The sequence below is a fragment of the Sinocyclocheilus rhinocerous genome, unplaced genomic scaffold (assembly GCF_001515625.1).
Source record: "Sinocyclocheilus rhinocerous isolate Xijiao unplaced genomic scaffold, SAMN03320098_v1.1 scaffold1606, whole genome shotgun sequence".
Classification (NCBI taxonomy): domain Eukaryota; kingdom Metazoa; phylum Chordata; class Actinopteri; order Cypriniformes; family Cyprinidae; genus Sinocyclocheilus; species Sinocyclocheilus rhinocerous.
In genome coordinates this window covers 718,315-742,104 of record NW_015628313.1, presented here as the reverse complement: position 1 = coordinate 742,104, position 23,790 = coordinate 718,315, and the positions used below count along the sequence as shown (strand labels likewise).

The window sequence follows — 23,790 nt, the reverse complement described above, 5'->3', positions numbered from 1 at the left end:
GAACAAAGACAGAAACGGTCTTTTGATGGTTGCTTATGAACAGATAGTCCCTTAAGTCATGCTCTCTGTGTGTGTGTTTCCATGGTGATGTCTGGAGGGCAGACCAGCGGAGAGGCTGCTGGTGCCAGGCAGCAACTCAGGACCAGCCCGAGCCCAGAGAGAGAAGACCTGGAGGGACCTTCCTCACCACCAGCTGCCCACACACTCTCGCCCATGTACCCTAAGGAGGAGCACAGCGTGGGGGGCATCAGCTCCTCTGTCAACTATCTTGATGGATCCTATGAGTTCCCAAACCCCACACAGACCTACGGCACGTCGTCCCCCGCCGCTCCTGCCTCGGTCGGATACTACCCAGCTCCCCCAGACCCCCACGCGCCCCCTGTTGAAGAACATCTGCAGTCGTTAGGCACTGGATCCAGCAGCCCTCTCATCTTTGCACCCTCCAGCCCTCAGTTGTCCCCATACCTGAGCCATCGTGGTGGACACCACTCGACCCACCAGGTGTCCTACTACCTGGACACCCCTTCTAACACCGTCTACAGGTCAGTTCAGCTTTAAATACGAGCTCTGATACTGTTCATGTTTTGGATGGTTTTGTAGGTGAAGAATTCAAAGTTCTGAAAGAAAATAATAGTTACAATTTTGAATTTATACACAACTTTAAGAGATATATTGGATTTAAGAACTTCTATAAACATTGAAAATGAACATTTTGAGATTTTTGTGTGTATCTTAAACATCAAGTCTCCATTTTCATGGTGAAATCCAGGTTAAACTAAAATAGTAAATAGGAAAATAAAGTATATAAGATGTTTAAGATTATAAAACAGACATGAAAATATCGCCAGGTGTCCAGTTAATCAGATGAGGAGGTCATTTAAACCTGATTTATGATTCATTGAGGCATAATGTTTGGTTTAGCACTCAAATCCTGCTTGGATACCTGCTCACAGAGGTTAATTTTTATAAACAACACCTTACATACACAAAGCCTGGTGAAACATTTCTGCCACATTATACACATTTTCTGAACATGTTTAATTTGCTTACAAACCATGACATTTGTAATAAATCGAGTACCATTATTAGCCAGCATTTGAACATTTAATCTTTTTTTTTTGTAGCCATTATGGAGTTTGACAATATTTCAAAGGTAAAATGTATGGTAAAAATAATGTGTTTCATGTATTTCATACACATAGAATACTACATTGAGTAAACATCTTTTTTATGTGCCTAATAGGTTGTGGCTATAGGTTTGTGGGTTGTGTATCACCAGCATTTAATGCTAGATGGTCTTTGGCATTTGTTTTCTTTTAGAACTGGAGAATATGTATTACTTCATATTATGGTGGTTCACACATTTCTTCCCTGCAGGTCATATCGAGTGCTCTCTGACTAATTAAGAGTTTATTTTATTTGTTGTTATTTTATGTTCTAGGTTTGTGCTGTTAATTATTAGTATTTCTTAACTTCTTGGAAAGAAGAAGGTTCGGATTGTAAACACCACATTACGACGTGGGCACTGAATTACACCCGTCACAGAAAGAAATGTACATTTGAAGAGCCTCTGATCAAATTCTGTCTCTAGACCTTGAGGAAAGTACAGTTAGTAAAAACAACAGTGGTACTGTCTGAACACACAGGAAGAACATTTTTCACTTTCAGAAGAACTGAGAGAAGATCTAGGGACAGTTAATAGATTAATAAAAATTACGGCATATGTTGAATAGACTATTATTAGTAAAGCCTATTGTTTAAATTTGTTGTTTACTTCTGACATGATGAGAATATTAACTTCACTTTAGGCTGCTTGGGGATCCCAGTTGTCATGTGATGACATTGCACAGCACTGCAGTCCATTATTGAGGTTACGCAATAAATCTGTTGGACATCAGAATTAAAGATAAATTAAATATTTACTAACACTGGAACAAGAGGTCAGAAGGGAATGGGGATGGTCACACTTGTCCCATTTGCAGTCACGTACATATTCTCCTTGGATATTACAAATTTGTATTTCAAGATATTTTATATACACAGTCTTTTGTATAATTTATATTTATTATTTATTTATTTATAGGGATGCACAATGTTATGGTACCATATTGGTGATTTTTTTTCCAATATTGGTTGGATATTTAATTGTGCATTTCCTCTTTTTTCCTCTATTTAATAAATAATGTTGTGAGGCCTAAGTTTACTTGTCACCTTTAAACCTACTGATTTTAGCTTTTATTGTTTATTTTTAGATGTACTTAGATAAAATAGAATTGATTTTAAAATCTAGCTAAGATGGAAATAATTATCCACTTATCGATATTGGCCAGATTTAATACTGGTGCAACTTTAATTATTTGTAACATGAAGCGTCACTACTAGTGAATCAGTACAACACAAAAGTCAGTTTCTCTGCAGTGGTGAGCTGCCTGGTGCTTAGCCTGGTTGCTATCATCATCCACTGCGCTCTATATTGACTTCTATCCTCTTTCTGTCTGTAGGTCTAGTGTGATATCTTCTCAGCAGGCAGGTGTTGGTTTGTGTGAGGAGCTGTGCAGTGCCACTGACAGGCAGGAGTTGTACTCCGGATCAAGAGGCACAGGAGGTTTTGATTCAGAGAAGGAGACGCGCTTCTGTGTGGTGTGCAGTGACTATGCCTCTGGCTATCATTATGGAGTCTGGTCCTGTGAGGGATGTAAAGCTTTCTTCAAGAGAAGCATTCAAGGTAACCAGTCTGTTACACACAGTCTTGCTGTTCTGAATACCAGCATGTCTATGACTATGATTCTGTTGCAAGTGTTCACAAAAACAGATTACGAATTTCATATTGCTTAAACCATTCAAAACTTGAATATTAAGTAACTTACATTTATTGCAGTCATTTTGTCTGTTTTTGCTCCACCAATTAAAATATATTCAAATGAAGCAGAATCAATCATTCATGTCTCCGAAGAACTTGCAATGGCATTTTGTTTTTGAATGGATTTGTGTTTGTGAACCAATTGGTTCAGTGAATTATTAAATACCTGCCTCATTTAAAAGGATGGCCATTGTCGCCACCTACTGGCGTAACGATGTAAGAAAGCGTCCCCTAAAATATCCCACCAAGGCCCTGTCCCAAATGGCACACTTCATGTGGACTTGCGCTCTTGCAGACTTACATTGGCTGCCGCGTGCGCATGTCCATTAAGTCCTTGAGACCGTAGGGTGTCCCATTCGTCAATTTAGCTTTCAGAAATGTGCTCGTGAGCGCCCCCTTTGCGGCCACTATGCGTCCGCACTTTAGCTAGTGTTATACTTTCTGTGTGCGCGAGTGCGCAAGGGTCCGCTAGAGTCCATGTGATGTAAAAATCGTCATTGGAGGGTGTAAGCGGAGGATCTTTGCAGACATCCACATACCTCCCATTTTTTGTGATCGTCACTAGGCTAAAAAAGCATCAACTGCGTATGCGCTGGAAAAACAACATGGACGTCAAATTTGAAGAGAGTCTGTGTGAAGAAGTCCGTCGCTACCCACACTTCAATAATCCGTCGATAAAACAATATAAAGACAGCTAGATGTGCAATAATTTGTGGAGGGAAATTGCTCTTCCTCCTGCATGGACGTCGCCATGTTTGTTTACTGTTCAAGCCGATCTACTGCACATGTGTGGAACACGTCCGCCGAGCGGACCCCAGCATACACTTTGGCCCTGTTCCAAATCACACCCTAAACCCTCGCGGCCTTCCTCTGAGTCCACACTTTCATGACATAATGCCGCTTTTACTGTCGGGTAGAAGTCTGCTGAGGAGCTCACCTCAGAAGTGCACATTGAGGGCAAATAGCGGCCGCAAAGGGGGCGCTTGCAAGCACCCTTCTGAAAGCTAAAATGACAAATGGGACACCCTACCTACGGTGTCCTCAGAGAAAGACTGCGAGGGTTCAGGGTGCGAGCCCAAAAATGCACAGACTTACAGTGTGTCGGGAACGTGCAAACACGGGTCATTCACATGGAACTCTGGTGCGTCCGAAATCGCGTACTGTCTGAGTTTGTACTACATTTGAATTTGAATTTACTTCATGACCGTTAAAAAAGTATGTTCTATATCAGGGGTGCCCAAACTCGGTCCTGGAGGGCCGGTGTCCTGCAGAGTTTAGCTCCAGCTTGCCTCAACGCACCTGCCTGGAAGTTTCTAGTGTACCTAGTAAGACCTTGATTAGCTGCTTCAGGTGTGTTTGATTAGGGTTGGCGCTAAACTCTGCAGGACACCGGCCCTCCAGGACCGACTTTGGGCACCCCTGTTCTATATAGTATGAATGAAATCCAGACGTACTACATCCGCCATGTTGATACCGTCACGTGACCCACCAGTGTCCATTGCGTCGCTTCACTTCCATTCGTGGCCTCATGGGATAGTAAAGTGCACCGTATGTGCACATGCAGCGCAGAATCACGGCGGAAGTAGTAGGTCATCCGGGTACTTCTCGCCTACTGTTTTTCGAATACTATGAATTCGGACATACTACTCGGCTGGCATACTGTTTTTCACATACTATATAGTAGGGAAGTATGCCATTTCGGACGCAGCGCACATGTTTGACTTTAAAACGGGAAACACTACGCATTTTTGAGTGGGGAATTGCTTAACTTGAGTGCCACATTTTTAGAACGCCGTGTGCAAAAGACGCGAGACCAGAGATTGTCTTACTATAGGGAGATGAGAGGGTCTGTAGTACTTACTATTGGAGAAAGCGTAACAGTCAACGGTCCCACCTGTTGCAAAAAGTCAGCGAATTCTCTTATAAAACGGCAATGTTTCGGTGTAAACTCTAAAAATAGTTCAATCCAAAAGTATTGCTTGGTGTAAAACATGTTGGAGATTAGCCGATAAGTTGTCGATTCATTAAATGATCAACTGTTTGCTCTAAAAAGCTGTTTATTCAGCGTAATGAAGCCTCTCCTCCACTGACATCCATTAAAAAATAAAACTGCCCCTGGTCTCCTTTCCCACCTAACTGGCAAACCTGAAGCGTTAGCATTAGCCGTTACACTTTTTTGGCTAAAGGTTGCAGGTAGAGAGACCTGCGCGGGACGGATTTTTCAGTCCCGCTCCCGCAAGATTCGGTCCCGCGCCCGCCCGCTCCCGTAAAAATATATCTTATCTGTCTAGCTTGCCCGCTAATCATTTTAATGTTAATATTAGTTGTTCTTTTTGCTTTTGTACAACAGATAAATAACAATTTATATGTTTTAGACACTTTATGTTTAGATAATTTCTATTTTGCGGGAGTCCCGCGAATCATTTTATTCTCCCGCATCCCGCACACACACGAGTCTCTTCCCGCCGCACCCGCACTTGCCCATCAAGAGTTGTCCCGCGCCGCACCCTGTTGCGTTGGGTCCCGCGGTACTCCCGCGGGAGTGCAGGTCTCTAGTTGCAGGCTTGCCTAGTGTCTTTGGCGAAACTCGTGCCGTGCGCAACCAATACCCTAGCGCATGTTTACGTAGAAAACGCGTTCTGTGTGAACGGCCTCTCAGACAGTGCTGTTAGATCGCCACTCAGTCAATCAAATTTGAGGACTAGAACTAACATTAAGCTACCGTAGTATCAGTTAAGTATTAATAGCGTTAATTATTTTAAAGGGTTAGATCACCCAAAAATGAAAATTACCCCATGATTTACTTACCCTCTAGCCATCCTAGATGTATATATATGACTTCCTTCTTTCAGACGAATACAATCAGAGTTATATTAAAAAACATCCTGGCTCTTCCAAGCTTTATAATGGGAGTGGATGGTAGCCCAAAATTTGAAGTCCAAAAAATTTAGCCAATAAAAGAAGTCCACACGGCTCCAGGGGGTTAATAAAGGCCTCCCGAAGCGAAGCGATGCGTTTGTGTAAGAAAAATATCCATATCTATAACTTTATAAACCTTAATCTCTAACTTCCGCTGTCGTACGCGTGTTCACGAGAGAGTGGTGTCCAGCGGATGACGTAGGACGTAGGCGTAGCGTAAACACCGGTGAGAATATGCTAGTCTCGCAAGAAACAAGTTTTGTTTACAGCAAAGGAAAACCAGTGTCCTCTTGGCTTATATTGAAATCCTCTGACATTTTTCTTTACAAATCCTCGTTTTGTACTACTAATTCGTGACTGGTGTTTTGTTTTGCTCTCTCCTCTGCGCTTCCACGTTCGTCACTTCCGCGTTCGTCACCGCGTTTGCCTACGCCATCCGCTGGACGCCACTCTCTGCATGTATGACAGTTAGCGGAAGCTAGAGATTAAGGTTTATATTTGTGTATATTCGTTTATATTAAGATGTATTCGTCTGAAAGAAGAATGTCATATACACCTCGGATGGCTTGAAGGTGAGTAAATCATGGGGTAATTTTCATTTTTGGGTGAACTATCCCTTTAAGCACACTTCTTCAATAAAGGTCAACTGCATTTATTGATTGAATTCTAGTATTTTTTTTAGTCTATACATACACATAACAACAACCAATTCATAATTTTAATAAACCTCTAATAGTAATAATTACAAACGTAGGTCTGCAATACCAAAAACAAATTCATCCTTGGAAAGAGGTTTAGTCCACACAGTTTCTCAGTCTAAAAATGTGACCAAAAATATATGGGTGCCGGCAAAAGCTAAAATAATTAGATTTTCATTGATTTTCTAATAATAATTTTCAAGTCAAGCTTTTATGCTTTCAAATACAATTTCAAATGTGGGAATATGTGCCACAGATAATCTTACTTGCCTGTTCCCTACTGTCCTTCCTTTTAAAGCTGTTAGAAAGAGGTGAAAATTAAAGTCTCACATGTGCTAGATCTGATGAAAGGCTGCCTGATATGTACAATGAAGCACAGATGTTTCTGCCTGCACCTTATTTGCAGTTCTGTATTGCATTGGAAGGGGGTGCAGATCTGGGTGGGTTTGGTGAGATGAGAGGCCAGGTAGATGTTTTGAGCTTGACCTTGACATGCAAGCTCCTGATGAGCTCTTTCCTGGGGCAGGTTACTGATGCTGACTTTAACTGCCATTCTGGTGAGGAAAACTGAGCAGGAAACTGGAGGAAAATGACTGTAAGCGTGTACCTGACAAATGGGTTTTAGGACACACTGGGTGAGGGGAATTACAGTAAGTAAAAGGGAGTGCAGAATGATAGAGGGCCAAGATGTTTAGGAGAGACAGACCATCAGGACAGGAAGGCAGAGAGAATGGCAGAGTAAATACATTTATACTTTCAGCAATTTGGATTGGGTTTCTTATAAGATTTTTAAAAAGTAACCTATATATAATTTATAGCTTATATGTAATTGTTTAATATAATAAGGTCCCTGCAATAAAATGTTACAATTTCAGATCCTTATATTCACAGTTTTTTTCCAGTCAAGTTTGAATGCCTGTCTACATATATATATATATATATATATATATATATATATATATTGTTGAGCAATAGTTTCAGGGAGTAACCAGAGTGTTTTTAAAGGGCACGGTGGTGATTTGCTCTTTACAGATTCCAGGTCATCTGTGCTGGCCACCCAAAATAGCTTAGTAACCTGCGTTTACCAACATTATTATTTTTTATTTTCATATGTTTTGGATTCTTTGTTGTAGAATTACAGTGGTTTGGATGTCAGAGTGTATGTGACATTTCTGGCTGAGACACAATCATCTAATTTAAAATTTAATTTGGAGCGCTGGAACAGCATGTACCTGCTCTCAGCGCTTAATCAGATCCAAGGCTGATGATACGCTGCACTGAACTCTTTGTTGCTTCTGACGGAACAGTATTTACATATCTCTAATACAAAGTTAAAAAAGGAAAACATCTCTGAAAGCTGATCTTTAAAAAAAAGCAATAGGCATTTTACTGTTTAAGCAAGAATTTGAGGGTAAAAGAATGATCAAAAACAAGCCCTACTTCATTTCTCTGCCTCTAGGTCACAATGACTATGTTTGTCCAGCGACCAACCAGTGCACTATTGACAGAAACCGCAGGAAGAGCTGCCAAGCATGCAGACTACGCAAGTGTTATGAAGTAGGCATGATGAAAGGAGGTACATAAAAGATATTCCTACCTTTCTCTCCCTTCCTCTCTCTTTATTTCTCACATACACATATATGCACCATCTGTTATGATCTAGAGTAGAGTTTCCCCTACTTCTATCTAGGCATAGGCAACATTCAGAATTTAAGAATTCACTCCCTTTCAGTTAATAAGTGTAAATTTGAATGCAACTGGCCACAACAGTGAATGACAGTTGAGGAATTTACTAATTTGTGTACTATTTATTTATGTTTTATTTCTTAAACCTTTTCCTTAAACCTTGGTTAATACATTTACATTTCGTTGTGTGTGTGAGAGAAATTAAATAAACATTTAATTTATATTTAATGTATTAAATTATTTTTAAATTGTACTTTTTACAATTAATAATGTGTAAAATATTGAATAAAAATGTGTAAAGGTAGCATTTCCATGTTAATTGTTCAGGAATAATTCACACTGGAAAAAAATACAGTGCTGTGTGGGTGTGTGTAATTACATTTACATTTAATTGAAATTTAGTTTATTAAATTATATTTAATTTCACTTTTTATATTTGTGACCCTGGACCAATTTAGGGTTATGACCTTAAAACCAATTTGTCATAAGGGTCAATGATTTATACATCATCTGAAAGCGGAATAAATAAGCTTTCCATTGATGTATGGTTTGTTAGGATAGGACAATATTTGACCGAGATACAACTATTTGAAAATCTGGAATCTGAGGGTGCAAAAAAAATATTGAGAAAATCACCTTTAAAGTTGTCCAAATGAAGTTCTTAGCAATGCATATTACTAATCAAAAATTAAGTTTTAATATATTTACAGTAGGAAATTTACAAAATATCTTCATGGAACATGATCTTTACTTAATATCCTAATGATTTTTGGCATAAAAGAAACAGCAATCATTTTGACCCATACAATGTTTTTTTGGCTATTGCTACAAATATCCCCCAGCGACTTAAGACTGCTTTTGTGGTCCAGGGTCACATTTAATAATTTGTAAATTATTAAATAAAAACTATAAATTGCTTATGGATAATTCACATGGAAAAATAATACTGTATCCTGTTAGTTTAATTGAAATTAGATTTAAAAGTTTTTCTTTTTATTCTGCACGGTGCAAAATCAGGCCGTGACAAGCTTGTTCACATGTACTGCACAGTCTTTCATCTTTCTCTGCTTTCTCAAATAGTTTGAAAATAGGATATGATAAAAGTAATAACCTGCATGTTTTCCATTGCAGGTATTCGTAAGGACCGCGGAGGCCGCGCTATCAGGCGTGAGAGGAGGAGGAGCGGTAATGAAGATCATATCAAGAGCTACAGTGAGCAGTCAAGCCATACCGGTTTGAGAACAGCTCCCCCGCAGGACAAGAGGAAGAAGAGCAGTGGCAGTGTGGTCAGTGCTTTATGCATGCCTCCTGACCAGGTGCTGGTGATGCTTCTGGGGGCAGAGCCGCCGGCCGTCTGCTCACGACAGAAACACAGCCGCCCGTACACCGAAATCACCATGATGTCCCTGCTCACAAACATGGCTGACAAAGAACTCGTCCACATGATCGCCTGGGCTAAGAAAGTACCAGGTAAAATCCTTTCAAAGATCAATTAAAGTTGCTTTAATTGTGAGTGCAACATCTAGGGAGAGGGTTTTAAATCTGAAGGGAGCACTTCTAGGAAAAGAACCCCTGGTGACAGCTTTGTAACCGTGGCAGCAGGTTTCCACAGCACAGATGGCAGAGATTCAAATGACAAGGTCAATGGTGTGAAGATAAAGGACATGGTTGTTATTACAGTGATCTGTGCTGCGCCTCAGTTTGATTTGGCCTCCAGCTGAGTTTGCACACATTAAAAGACCTGCTGGGAGTTTTAAGGGAGCCATTATATTTGATGTTCAGATGTCTTAATTAACCCTCCTCGGAGAAGTAAACAATTTATCTCATGAGATACAGTGGACAAAACTTTAAAAAAAAATCAGGTTCCATAATTATTTACTGCAAGGTGGAATTCGTCACTCTTCTTATACATCACCAAGGAAGATAATTTCAATTATAGGAAAGAAATATGTCGTAAAGTGGTGCAAACATCACTTTTAGTAATAGTGCTAGTATTACATTTGATTTGCAACCCATTCTTGTTTTACAGACGTGAATGCTACCTCAAATCATGCAGCTTTCATGCAAACACTGTTACTTTCCTAAGAGATGATGAGTGAAAAGTCCCATAAATTCACACTGAAGGAGGGACATGAGCCATATGTAGGGACCAGAATATCATAGAGCCAATAAGTAACTGTCTAGCATCCACCCATAATCCAATAGCAATAACCACATAACAGCTGCCCAGAACACAGAATCATTTTGCAGATGCGCCACTTTCATTTTATTCAGAAAATGTAAAAATCTATTTTACCTTGTTATTGCTGTTGCTACACAACTTACACTTCCATTTAAAAAATGGGTGTTGTTAAAAAACAAACAAAAAAACAAAGTTTTACAGTGTCTCTTATGCTCACCAAGGCTGCATTTATTTAATTGAAAATAGAGTAAAAGCAGAAATATTATGAAATATTATTACAATTTAAGGTAACTGTTAACTAAATTTAAATATATTTTATAATGTAATTTACTCCTGTGATGGCAAAGCTGAATTTTCGGCAGCCATTACTCCAGTCTTCAGTGTCACCTGATACTTTAGAAATCATTCAAATATGCTGATTTGCTGCTCAAGAAACATTTCTTATTATTGTCTTCTTATTAAAATTATAAATAAAACTCTTTACTGTCACTTTTGAACAATTTAACGCATCCTTGCTGACGAAACCTAATCATTTCTTAGAAAAACAATATATGACTGACCTCAAACTTGTCAACAGGGTTCCAGGATCTCTCTCTGCATGATCAGGTTCAGTTGTTGGAGAGCTCTTGGCTGGAGGTATTGATGATCGGCCTCATATGGAGGTCTATTCATTCACCTGGAAAACTCATCTTTGCTCAGGATCTCATCCTGGATAGGTACTGAATATTCTGCACCTCCTCTTGTAGGCCACTGTAAAATAAGTATTTCCACTTTTTATACATCCATATTGGAACAACTCATTTAGTGAGGCTATAATAAAAATCATTAACCTTGAATCCAATCTAATGACTCACATCTAGTCAGACATGGAAAAGTGTGCAACCACACTTTGAGAAGCTTTGAAAACACATTACATTGTTTTGAATTAATTTAGCTTCACTTGACTGTTAAGAATAATGAAAAAGCACTAACATGCAATGACAGAAACCTGCAGGGACTCCTGTTATCCTCGAATGAAACTCAGGGCTTTATTTTAGTCTCAGGCCATTTTACTTGATACTGATGCTGTGAGTGTGATTGTGGGCTTTTTGAGATGTCATATTGACCTGATACATTCTCTCTACATGTGCTTATTTTTTGCTTCAATTTCATAAAGAACATTGAGTTGCAATGTAGTGTTTTTCCCCATGCGGAAGGGATTTGGCCCAGCAGAGGGGCATGCCTCACAAAATGAAATTGAATGATTATGAAACGAAAACGAGATTGTTAAAAAGGATGTGAACTATTTACCTGAGTGTCTAGTGCTCCTCTTCAGAAGACCATGTCACAGGTAGATTGTAATTAAAGAGGACCCAATTGGGAACAGGCTCTTTAAAGGGCTTCTGAAGAACAGTGTCATCACTAAGGGAATACGAATCTAATCAAAACCAGCATCTGTAAAAGGAAAGTCGTGAGATTGACAGTTTAATAAAGCATCCTGGAGGACAGAGAAATAGTGAGTAAAAATTTGGATGGGTCTGTAAAGATAAGATGGCTGAATGAGAGAAAGGAAGGAGACTGCTAAGAAAGGATAAGAGCTAATGAAAGACAGATGATCTACAGAGAGTCCATTAGAGGTCCAGTCTTTGCTCTCATGCAAAGTAAACAGTAAACAGTATGTACAGTGTTTACAGCTTCACTAGAGGTGGGAAGAAAAAAAAACAGGGCTATTTTACAGTAGCCCCTTCACTGCAGAACACAAGATCCAGGGGGCGGGGTTGGATCCACATCTAGGGGGTGGAGATTGGTAGGTTTAGGGGTGGAGACGGGTAGGTTTAGGTATATGTAAGGTGGGAGGAGTTGGATCTGGATCCAACCACACCCCCTGGATCTTGTGTTCTGCAGTGAGGACCATCTCCTAATTTAAGGCACATATCACAGTAAATGGCACAAACAATCTCCTGGCATGGATAAAGAGCTGGTCTACCTCTTTCCAGGAGTGAAGGAGAATGTGTCGAGGGGATGACTGAGATTTTCGACATGCTCTTGGCGACTGTGGCTCGCTTCCGTAGTCTCAAACTCAAGCTGGAGGAATTCGTATGTCTCAAAGCCATCATACTTCTCAATTCCGGTGAGTCTGCAAGTCACAGAGAGTGAAGAAACTTTGGAGCTTCCAGTGATATATATATATATATTTTTTTTTTTTTGAATGCTCCCTGGAATATTTGATTCTGGCTGGTCAGTCATGTAGGATCCAGTCCAACTGAAGGCTGAAAACACAAAAGAATCAGAATCAGAATCAGAATCAGAATGAGCTTTATTGCCAGGTATGTTTACACATACGAGGAATTTGTTTTCGTGACAGAAGCTTCCACAGTGTAACAGAATGACAGTGACAGAACAAAAAACACAGATAATAAAAAATTGCCTGTCTGTCAGGAAGCTGTTGATCCACTGACAGACGGAGGTGGGCACGGAGAGCTGAGATAGTTTGGGCAGGAGGAGGTTTGGGATGAAAGTGAAAGTGAAACGTTTCATTTTCAACTTTTTGTTATATGTAGTTACAAGATTTAATGTACAGTCAGCCAATAATTACAACAAAACAAACCACTTCAGAATCCTTTATTTTGGAATCTCTTATTTAATATACACTACTGTTCAAAAGTTTGGGGTCTATAATATTTTTATATGTGACCCTGTACTTGGTCTTAAGTCGCTGGGGTATATTTGTAGCAATAGCCAAAAATACATGGGTCAAAATTATTGATTTTTCTTTTATGCCAAAGATCATTAGGATATTAAGTAAATCATGTTCCAAAAAGATATTTTGTAAATTTCCAACCGTAAATACATCAAAATGTAATTTTTGATTTGTAGTATGCATTGCTAAGAACTTAATTTTGACAACTTTAAATGTGATTTTCTCAATATTTAGATTTTTTTGCACACTCAGATTCCAGATCTTCAAATAGTTGTATCTCGAATATCCAAAAATGGTTATATCCAAATATTGTCCTATCCTAACAAACCATACATCAATGGAAAGCTTATATATTCAGCTTTCAGATGATGTATAAATCCCAATTTCAAAAAATTGACCCTTATGACTGGTTTTGTGGTCCAGGGTCACAAATGTTTTTGAAGGTCTCTTATGCTCAGCAAGGTGGCCTTTATTTGATCAAAAATACAGTGGCCTGGTTTTACAGATTTATTTTTTAGAAACCATGATAGATTTTATTCGTCACCTCTGTATAACATGTCCTAGGTGTAAAACCCTAAACATGTCTTATGTGTCAGTTCATATGAAACGTTTAAATAGTTATTGCTTATCTTTTTCTGTCTGATCAGGTGCATTTTCATTCTGCTCCAGTTCAGTGGAGCCCCTGATGGACAGCTTCATGGTGCAGTGCATGCTGGACAGCATCACTGATGCCCTCATTTACTGCATCAGTAAAGCGGGTGCCTCCCTACAGCTGCAGTCCCGCCGTCAGGCCCAGCTCCTGCTGCTGCTCTCAAACATCAGACACATGAGGTAAATAACAAATAAGAAGATTATCACAAACATCATTTCATACACACTACCATTTAAAAGTTTGGGGTCAATAAGATTATCATTTTTTAAAGAAATTAATACTTTTATTCAACAAGGACGCATTAAATTGAACAAAAGTGGCAGTAAAATCTTTTACATTGCTGTATTTAATTTTTCAAATAAATGCTTTCAACATTGATAATAAGAAATTTTTCATGAGCAGCAAATCAGCATATTAGAATGATTTCTGAAGGATCATGTGAAAATGAAGACTGGAGTAACGGCTGCTGAAAATTCAGCTTTGCCATTTCAGGAAAAAATTACATTTTAAAATATATTCAAACAAAGAACAGTTAAAGTAAAATAACATTTCACAATATTACTGTATTTACTGTAGCAGTGGGGCAATTTTTATGAAATAAATCCAGCCTTGATAAGAGACTAATGTTTCAAAAACATTAAAATATCCTACTCAGCCCAAATATTTCAACATCAGTGTATCACAGCTCACAAGTTTTTTATATTTAAAAAATACCAATTTATACTCTTTACCCATTTGATGGGCCCTTAGTTCATACATTCATTAGCAATCATTAAATAAGGATTTTTGTTGCTGAATTATTACTGCTTACAGTCATCCACGTTACATCTGCATTCTTTTTTTTTTTTTAAAGCAACAAAGGAATGGAGCACTTATACCGAATGAAATGTAAGAATCGAGTCCCACTGTATGACCTTTTGTTAGAAATGCTGGACGCCCAGCGATTCCATTCTTCAGGAAAAGTGCAGCGACTGTGGGCACAGAGTGAGAAAGACTCTTCGTCTACACCCACAGCCAGCAGCAGCAGCCCCTCTAGAGGCCCTGGAGCCATGCAGCCCAACACGGCCAGAGTCCAGACCCCTGATCTATGTACAATCCAACAACTCAAGACTGTGAACCAGTCAGTGCTGTCTAAAAGATTTGAAGGTGGAACTGAAGTCTCTCCTTGTGCCTTATCAGAGAACACTTTAGATTCTGGAATACCCATCTAGAAATGGTTGAGTCTTCAAATAAGAACAAGGCTCCCAAACGCTATACATCTATGGTCACTTGATTCATTCGTTTTGAAAGACATGTTGAAAAAAGGTCGAACTTGTGGAAAAGGGCTTAGGCCTTTGTGGCGCACTAGATTTATGTAGAAGCTGCTAATTCTTCTTCTTCTTCTTCTTTTTAAATAACCAATGGAGTGACAGCTTTGACATCACAAACTTAAAGTTAAAACAAACAAACAAAATTAAAAGGAAAAAAAAGACAGGAGCAGGTGGCTTGTGAAGTACATCATAAACTAGCAGGGTAAACGGTTTAGTTACCAGGGATTATTCAGTTACTGTATTAAAAACAGGTGAGGTTATATTGACATTCCACTGTCAAATCTGAGCTGTCAGTCAGAAGTAAGTGCAATGTTACCTTAACTGTAGAATGAAGAACTTCATATTGCAGCATCGGTGTTACTTTTTTTTGCATGTTACTATTACTATATGCATTATGGCAATAATAACAGTTAGGTATAATTACAAGCAGCGCTTAATATAAAGTAACATGAACACTATAATATAAAGTGTGAAAAAAAAAACTGAAAACAGGAGAAATGTTACTCTTGGAACAAAGAAAAAGACCATTTATTCTCGCAATCATATATATATATATATATAAAGACCACTGCTTTCTTTTTAATATGTTAATATGTAATTTTAACTCAAATGGTGGAAAATGCTCTGTGATTAGTGGTGATATTAGTGGCATCTTTTTTTTTTTTTTTGCAAAGACGTTCGCTTATTGGTTGGTTATTATGACAAAATTTAAACCCTATTTTTGCTGTATTAAAGTGCTGTAATTGGTTTTATGGCCATGTTAAAAGACATGTAAATGCTGATTTTTATAAGCATTGTGAAGGCTTGAAGTGAATAATGGCCTATAATCACTGGTACATATTCAATGCAGGAACTGACACGGTCTGCCTTGCACTAGATTGTCATATTTTTCCTCAAATCTGTGAATGTGTTTGGTCATAGTCCAGTAGACTTGTACATTACATTTATCAGCTATTACATTTGATTCTTGAATGTTATGATTTGTACAGTGTGTTTTAATTTTGAAGGACCTAAATGTGGAAATGCTCATTTGGCTGAAATAATTATAAAGGATAGAGTAAAAAAAAAAAAAAGTAATTTTAAAATGATACTTTTAACTAAACATAATGGGCAGACTAGCAGAATTTATATATATTAAATGAAAAGATGTGTCTTTATTGTCAGCATTAGCAAACTGTACATACAGAAATAGGCATAGACATCGCAATCATAATGTTTTTGTCACACTGTCATTGTCATAACACACAAATTAAGATACAGTAAGTAGGTAACGGTAATAAAAAGCACGCTTCTCTCATAGAGCTACATAAGTGACTGTTTTACATTTCTGGACAAAAAAAAAAGTGAACTCCATGCCATGAAATAAAAAATAAAATTGGAATTGCCATGCAAAATATTATTTAAATAATATTCAAAATAACTTTTTTCTACCATTTTAAATAAAAAAATAAAAATAAAACACTCTCCTTAGCCTAAGCAAATAATTTTGGCCATTTTCTTGGACGGTATAAGTGCAGTACCTTATGCTTATGTCAGTGCTATTAAGTACATAATTATATAACGATTTCATAGTTTTTCTTGTTTCCTCGGGACAGAAAAGGTTAACCAGTTTGGCTGTCCAACACTAGTCTACATTGCAATGAGTTCAATAGTACACTGTTTAGTGAAAAATGAAATTAGCAGCAGTAACTGTACAGGAACAGGAACAATCAGCTTTGGATAACACTAGCCCATTCTGTGTCCTGCAGTTTAATATGAACCAGATGAAGGCATTACTAAAGTCTCCTCCTGCTCATACAGGCGGTGGGCCGTTGGTGTAGCGGAGCATGGGATGAAAAGACCGGGCAAAATTGTTGGCATGGGCACAACTGTAATCCTGCTCAGTCATGGGCACCAGACAGGTCAGGCCCACTATGAGCAGCAGCAGGAGTTGCAGTGGCAGAGCTGCCCTGAGCACCCGCAGCAGAAAGGGCTGGTAGCGAGCCACAGCAGCGCCACCTTGTGACCCGGAGGAACCAGAGCGAGACGAAACGCAGCCAGAACCGCTGGGCAACCTACAAAACATCAGAATAATAGATTACAATGAACTGATAAATGATAATGACACGGAAATGTTGTGTGTAGCACAGAACGTCTACTATTCAGTTTATCATGTGAAAGGGTGATTTGTTTAAAAAAAGTATCCTTTAAAATCAGTGTTGTTATTGTTAACTAAAACTACAACTAAAACTATTCAAAACCGTTGTGAAATAAAAGTAAAAATTAAAAAACATTAAAAGAAAATTAGAAATGTTGCCTTGGCAAATAACTAAAATAAGTTTAAGTTAATGTACTAAAATAAATAAAATGTATATAAAAAATATGAAATAAAAATTTAAGCTATAAAGAAATAATGACAAAAAATGAAAAGTAAATACTAATTCAAAATATTAATAAATACAATAATATATAAGTAATACTAAAATAAGACGATTTTTGGACTTTTCTCCATCCAAGGACACTTGCATTGACAACTCAATTCCCTTCCATCTTAAACAAAGCAAACAGTTTTAGCATCTGTCACTGTTTTGTTATTTGCATATAATGATAAATTTAGTCACTAACTGACAGAAGTCCATGTTTTATGGACAAACTGCACATTAAATCTTTTGTTCTTGGGACAGATTTCACTTCCATACTTGTGCTATTATTAAAGACAGTTCCATATTTTGTAATACTTCATAATATATTTCATTAAAAAGACAACAAACATGATATAATGCTTAACAAAGCAGCAGTTCATGTGCATTTAAATATGAATATATATATGAATTCAAGTTTCATGGCCTTTCTATCTATTTAATGTAAATTAAATAACACTTTGTTAAGCATTACATACAGTTTATGCTTGTTAATGTTGTTAATGAAATGTATTAGAAAGGTTCACACAATATGGCTGCTTTTCTGTCATTTTGCTAATTTTGCTATAAGGCAGAGATGAGTGTGAGAGCATCACAATGAATTGTTTGCACACAAAAAATACAACCGCAAAAAACAATGAAAGCAACCAAAAATTACATGGTTTTGAAAATGACTAATACATTTCAGTATTTTCACATGGCATCAAGAATGGAGAAAGATGATGGACGCATCAGGATTTTGAACATAGTTTCTTCCAACCTTTTATGTTCAAAGGACACAAAGTTACATTGTCAGACAAAATAGTATGTTCTTGGGAAAAATAACACATAAGATTACTAAGAATCCTTGACTAGGAACCAAAACAAATTCCTTTCCTAGAACTGAGCAACTCATGTGGACTCCCACCGCAGAGGATCTGGCCTCTGATCTGAATGCTTCTGATGGTATGGATCTGGAATGAGTTCCATCATCCCCCCTGCATTCTAAAGCGCGAGAGACAGGTACCTGTGACGTGGAAGTCTGGCTGAGGATCCTGGTTCTGACACACTACATTTGCCTCGTAGCTGTTGTGCAATGAGCAAAAGGGAGGGAGGGGTAAAAGAAAGAAAGAATGTTTCAGTCCAGCAAATAAAGACAAAGCTTGTGGTGACAAGCAGAGACAAATAGCCAGGCCATCAGTATAATCACAAACCAGTAACAACAAAACAAAAGGCAGCAGCAAAATAGGTGGCAATGACAAAAAAAATCTTGCAAGGTGTAAGAAACCTGGCTTTCCACACAGACACCTTCAAACAAATCCACTAAAATTGCTGCATGGCTTGATTTGATTTTAAGCATGTCTGAAAAGTAAAGCCAGTGTTTCTTGTATACATTTCATAGGAAGCAAAGTACTTCCGGAGCCACAAATAAACATCCAAACCAACATATTTACAGCGGGATGAGGAAGTGAGCAAATATTCCAAGGGATTTTGTCAGTGAGGAATATTATACTGGAACCAACATTTTTAAAATCTTCCCCTGTTATAAGCTCAACCGCCTCACTTTAGCAGGACAGTGACCTTCACGGCATGCCCGAAATAAAATCTAAAAAGGTATAGGAGATGCATTACCGATTGTCGTTTAGTGGAAACGCTGACCTCTGAAACAGGACTGACCAATCCAGAAGTATCTGCGTCATCCGTAACAGACCAGAGGGACGCATCCTGTAAGTTGGGTGAAGATCTGAGTTTTAGCTTTGAAATGGAGATCCAAGAAAGTCTGATATTATGGATCATGTCTAATGTTGTTTAAAACCGAACAAATGGTCAGTAAAGAGATGAATAAATATTGAATGTGCTTGTAGACTGACCTGTCTATTCCCAGAAGCCTGGAGCTCTTTTTCTAGCAGTTCCAGGTCAGTGGCCACAGCTTTCAGGAGCAGTCGCAGACGGTTCCCGATGACGTGCACCCTCTCCTGGGCCTCCAGACACTCGCTGCCATGTGCCTGCACCAGCAGTTGCCCTGAGAGCTCCTGCAGACTGTCCACCTTCTGCTCAGTCTCCCACAGCTCCCGCTGGATTTGCTGCAGACAAATGCGTGTCAATGTTTCACTTGGTAAAATGAAACGTTTGTGTTCTAATACATTTTTTTCCCACATTTGGAGAACTTTTTTGACAATGGATGAACTCAAATGTGCATAATGCAATGATGAAAAACATACTTTAAAGTACAGTAGATGGCTAAGAAAGCAAGTGAACACTGTCTTCTAGGTGACTTAACACAAATGAAGAAATATTTTCCCATCCAGAGTCACCTTTTTACATACTGTTTTCAACATACTATGAGAGTGGCTGCTCTATTCTTCCTCTCTTATTCTGCGTACAGTATAGGGTGAACAGTAGAAAAAATATGTATTCAGCCCATATACATCCATACCAAAAAGCAGTGGCCTGTTCACAGGTACCTTTAGTGCTCTGTAATGAGCTTGAAGTGTAGGCCGATCTAGCCCCGATGCTATTGGGATAATCTCGTTTCTCCGGCGGTCGATGTTTTCCAGCCAGAGAAGAAGACCATGACTCAGCTCATGGAACTCCTGTAGAGAAGCAAAAAGTGTGAGAGAATGACAGTACCTGCCTCTGTGTGTTTAATTTAATGTACAATACCATTCAAAAAGATTGTTATCATGTTTTTGAAAGAAGTCTCTCTTGCTCACCAAGGCTGTATTTACTTGATTAAAATATTTTGAAAAATTATTACAATTTCAAATAGCTGTTTTATTTTGTAATATATTGTAAAATGAAATTTACTCCTGTGATGGCAAAGCTGAATTTTCAGCAGCCATTACTCCAGTCTTCAGGTCACGTGATCCTTCAGAAATCATTCTAATATGCTGATTTGGTGCTCAAGAAACATTTCTTGTTATTATCAATGTTGAAAACTCTTTTGCTGCCAACTATTTTTCTGCATTTTTTCTGGATTTCCAGGATTCTTTAATGAATAGAAAGTAAAAAAAAAAACAGCATTTATTTGAAATAGAAGTTTGTTGTAACATTACAAATGTCTTTACTGTCACTTTTGATCAATACAATGCATCCTTGCTGAATAAAAGTATTACTTTGTCCCCCCCCCCCAAAAAAAACCCATCTTACTGACTACAAACTTTTGAACAGTAGTGCACATGTAGGTGCTGTCTGTGTATGTACCTGACACTGCATCAGAGCATCCTGAAGTGCTGTTCTCCAATCCTTAAGTGATTTTCCCAGTCGATCCCAGCGTGAGTTCATCTCCTTCAGTTTCGCTTGTAGATCCTGGCTCTCCTCTGAGTCTGACTGGAGTAGTGTTACGCTGTTTAAGTTGATGGACAGTACTTTGGACTTATGGGAATCCATTTCCTTCTGCAACTCCTGTTGAGACACAAGAGCGAAGCATTGTGTTAGAAATTTGTGTGTTCATTTTAGAGACTGCATTATGTTACCAAGAAATTATGTGTAGTTAGGTGCAAGCCTTATTTTGGTTAATCTCTGTTGTTAAATTGCTCCGAAGGGAAGGTTCACTTACAGCTTTGGACTGTATACACATGTTTTAGTTTGTGTGCAAGTAAAAATAACTGGTGAAATCAGATGCTCCAAGATTCTCTCTGTATGTGGGTCAGCGGGATGCTGTGGATTTCCTCTGGTTTATTTCCGTTGCTGACATCCTGCCCAATTTGAAATGTGTGTGTGTGTGTGAGCAAGACTTGTTTTACAGTGTTGACATGTGAGCAACCCACACATGGACCTGCCAGTGCCAAATGTATCTGTTTACAGCTTGGACATGGTTAACTATTATATTTATAGTAATATGAAATAGTACATTTGCACTTTCAGCAATAAAGCAGATATAAGAAATCAAATTTTCAATGAGATTTTGGGGATTTCCGGTCACATGAGCACAATGACTTGACCGAAATGTAGAAAATTTTGACTGTATGCCAATGACTGGCTAATTCACCATGGGTCCTGTTGGTATTTCTAATGGGCTTTTAGAATAGCAAACAGATTTATATTGTATAATGGGAAAGTCCCTGTAAGTAGTGTTAACCACAGACCTTACCCATAAATCGAAAACTGTTTTTTTTGTTTTTAAAACCCATTAGCTATTCCAAAGGGAACCCATGGCAAAATAGCCTTTGGGTTGGTTTATGACTAAACAGCCTAATTAGATGTGTAACAAGCTCATGTGACAATAATGTTGTTGGTTATGTTGAAATGTTTATCATCCATGGTTCAAATATTTAAATTCTCATCTGGGTTTTAGGACTACAAACAGGACAGCTCTGTAAATCTAATTTGTGATGATTTTCAAAGACTATGGTCAGATGTGCAGCCCATCAACAGCATTAGAAAGGAAACACTTACTAAATCACTCAGCAAATATGCACAAACACAAATTCACATGTACAAATATGTAGTAGGCAACACAAACCTTGAGTTTTCTAATTCTCTGCTCAATAGTGTGTATATCTGCACTGAGATCTTTCCTTCTCAGTTCTTCTAACTCCGCCTCAGCCTGACCGAGCCACGCCTCCATGGCGTCCAGGTCAGAGGTCATCTTTTGCCATAGCACCAGGTTTTCTCTCTCTTTGTGATCTGAATCAGCAGACTGGGCCTGGATCAGCTCCCAACGCTCAATTACACCTGAAATATGACCATTACCATAATAGCATCAAATTCAAATATACACGTGTATTCAGCAGTCTCAGCGTTTCTGTGCTGGACTAACCTGTGCTCTGTGTCTCTGTGTTATCAGGATTGCTCAGTCCTGACAGGTTGTCTTCTTCCTCCTCCAGCTCCCCCTCAACCCTCTTGACTGCTTTCAGACTGCCACGGCAATCATCCATTAGCCGCATCTGTGCAGAGGAAAGAAACTAATCAAACTTCTCATTTCATGGCAACATACTGCCACTATAGACTAAACTGACTGAGCGGCACACTGAATCTGTACTTACATAGCCCATGTAAGAGGTGTCATGGCCACCCATAGTGCCATCTGTCTGCTGGAGGCTGTAGTGGCTGGTGTCCATTATATCGTCTAATAATCGAACTGCTTCACCTGCAGGAATTAATGTATAGATTAACATTGGGATGTCACATGACCACCTTTAAAAAAAGGATAATTCTGAAATACAGTCATTCTGTGATCACATTGTGAGTGTATTAGGAGTTTTGTAAAGCTTTAAAACATGTTAAGTTTTAATCACGTTATTCGCTAAAAATGGAATGTGAAATTTTGCAGATAACTCATTTGTTTTATATGTAACATTTTCAGTTATAACAGTGAATTATAAAACAAAATATCAAAAGTATCAATGTCAGTGTTGACTGTTATATGTTGGAATGAAATGGCACTTGTAAAACTGATCCATGCAGTGGTCCTGTCCAAACAGCGTAACTTGTGGCATGCATGTGGTTCCAACAATAGGGCAACATGACCTGAGATCTGCTTTTCAGACGTTACATCACCTTATAATTGTTTTGTAAGAAACAAATACGTCTATTCAGAGAGATGAATTAATTTGGTTAAAAGTGACAGTGAAAACATTTAAAATTTTACAAAAGATTTCTGAAAATCTTTAAAACCGTCTGATTTCTGAAAATGCTGGTCTTTTAAACCGTCTATTCATCAAAGAATCCTGAAAAAAGTATTTTGGTTTCCATTAAAATATTAAGCAGCACAATTTGTTTCAACACTGATAATAAATGTTTCTTAGGAACCAAATCAGCATTTTGAATTATTTCTGAAGAATCATGTGACACTGAAGACTGGAGTATAAGCTACTAACAATTCAGTTTTGCCATCACAGGAATAAATTACATTTTAAAATATAATAAAATAGAAAAAGGTTATTGTAATAATGCTTCAAAGTATTACTGTATTTTTGATCAAATAAATGTATCCTTGATGAGCACAAGAGACTTTAAGAGACTCAAAAACATAAAAAAAACTTACCAACACCAAACATAGTGTAGGTGTAAATAGTGATGTACCTCCGTTATCCTCACAGCATCAAATACGTATTAAATCAATAACTGCAAATAATTTTATTTTTCTTTCACGGACTGGGTTTTAGCTTCTTTACCGAAGTTGTTGTCTTTTTTCTGCTCTACATGAAATAAAACAAACAAACGCTGGGATCTAGTATACACCCTTGGGATCTGGTCACCAGATTTAATGAACAATATCTCATGGTCTATTTCCACTGGACTACACTTGGGATCTCTTTTGTTTTTCTCATCAAATTCTCAACTCAATTCTCTTTTGGTTTATTTTCATGGAGGTGCTTTAAAACTTTATTTTCTCTTAATTTTTTCACATCTAATGCCGATTAGCATTGTTTGATTTGAGAACGATTTTAAAGTTGGAAGATGCAATAGACCAGATCTGT

The 23,790-nt window shown here is 38.1% G+C and overlaps 2 protein-coding genes across 4 annotated transcripts in view; one reads left to right on the top strand and one right to left on the bottom strand.

Annotated features, from left to right (window-relative positions):
* Positions 1 to 23,762, top strand: esr1 (estrogen receptor 1). 3 transcript variants are annotated; one of them, XM_016548798.1, is made up of 9 exons: positions 1 to 542; positions 2,502 to 2,725; positions 7,937 to 8,053; positions 9,295 to 9,633; positions 10,923 to 11,061; positions 12,322 to 12,455; positions 13,673 to 13,856; positions 14,531 to 14,893; positions 23,751 to 23,762. In XM_016548798.1, exons 1-8 carry the CDS (start codon positions 82 to 84, stop codon positions 14,886 to 14,888), a joined length of 1,956 nt encoding a protein of 651 aa, XP_016404284.1. In that variant the 5' UTR covers positions 1 to 81; the 3' UTR covers positions 14,889 to 14,893; positions 23,751 to 23,762. The 3 variants fall into 3 exon arrangements, with proteins under 3 accessions (XP_016404284.1, XP_016404285.1, XP_016404283.1); XM_016548799.1 differs by lacking the exon at positions 23,751 to 23,762 and having other exon boundaries at positions 14,537 to 14,993; XM_016548797.1 differs by lacking the exon at positions 23,751 to 23,762 and having other exon boundaries at positions 14,531 to 14,993.
* Positions 16,394 to 23,790, bottom strand: part of syne1a (spectrin repeat containing, nuclear envelope 1a) — a 133,452-nt gene continuing 126,055 nt past the window's right edge. The window contains exons 139-147 of the mRNA XM_016548796.1: positions 22,354 to 22,457; positions 22,128 to 22,254; positions 21,831 to 22,042; positions 20,570 to 20,770; positions 19,831 to 19,959; positions 19,237 to 19,449; positions 18,998 to 19,090; positions 18,393 to 18,451; positions 16,394 to 17,041 (exon numbers count right to left, since the gene is read on the bottom strand). Of these exons, the coding sequence (XP_016404282.1) occupies positions 16,780 to 17,041; positions 18,393 to 18,451; positions 18,998 to 19,090; positions 19,237 to 19,449; positions 19,831 to 19,959; positions 20,570 to 20,770; positions 21,831 to 22,042; positions 22,128 to 22,254; positions 22,354 to 22,457 (1,400 nt within the window). The 3' untranslated portion in view covers positions 16,394 to 16,779. The remainder of the gene's footprint in view (positions 17,042 to 18,392; positions 18,452 to 18,997; positions 19,091 to 19,236; positions 19,450 to 19,830; positions 19,960 to 20,569; positions 20,771 to 21,830; positions 22,043 to 22,127; positions 22,255 to 22,353; positions 22,458 to 23,790) is intronic.

What these genes read in the sequence shown, in the direction of transcription:
- esr1 (XM_016548798.1), top strand. Translation starts at nt 82, where the DNA reads ATGGTGATGTCTGGAGGGCAGACCAGCGGAGAGGCTGCTGGTGCCAGG. An exon ending in AGTAGGCATGATGAAAGGAG is followed by an intron (nt 8,054 to 9,294) that starts GTACATAAAAGA and finishes TTTCCATTGCAG; the next exon opens with GTATTCGTAAGGACCGCGGA. An exon ending in CTGGGCTAAGAAAGTACCAG is followed by an intron (nt 9,634 to 10,922) that starts GTAAAATCCTTT and finishes ACTTGTCAACAG; the next exon opens with GGTTCCAGGATCTCTCTCTG.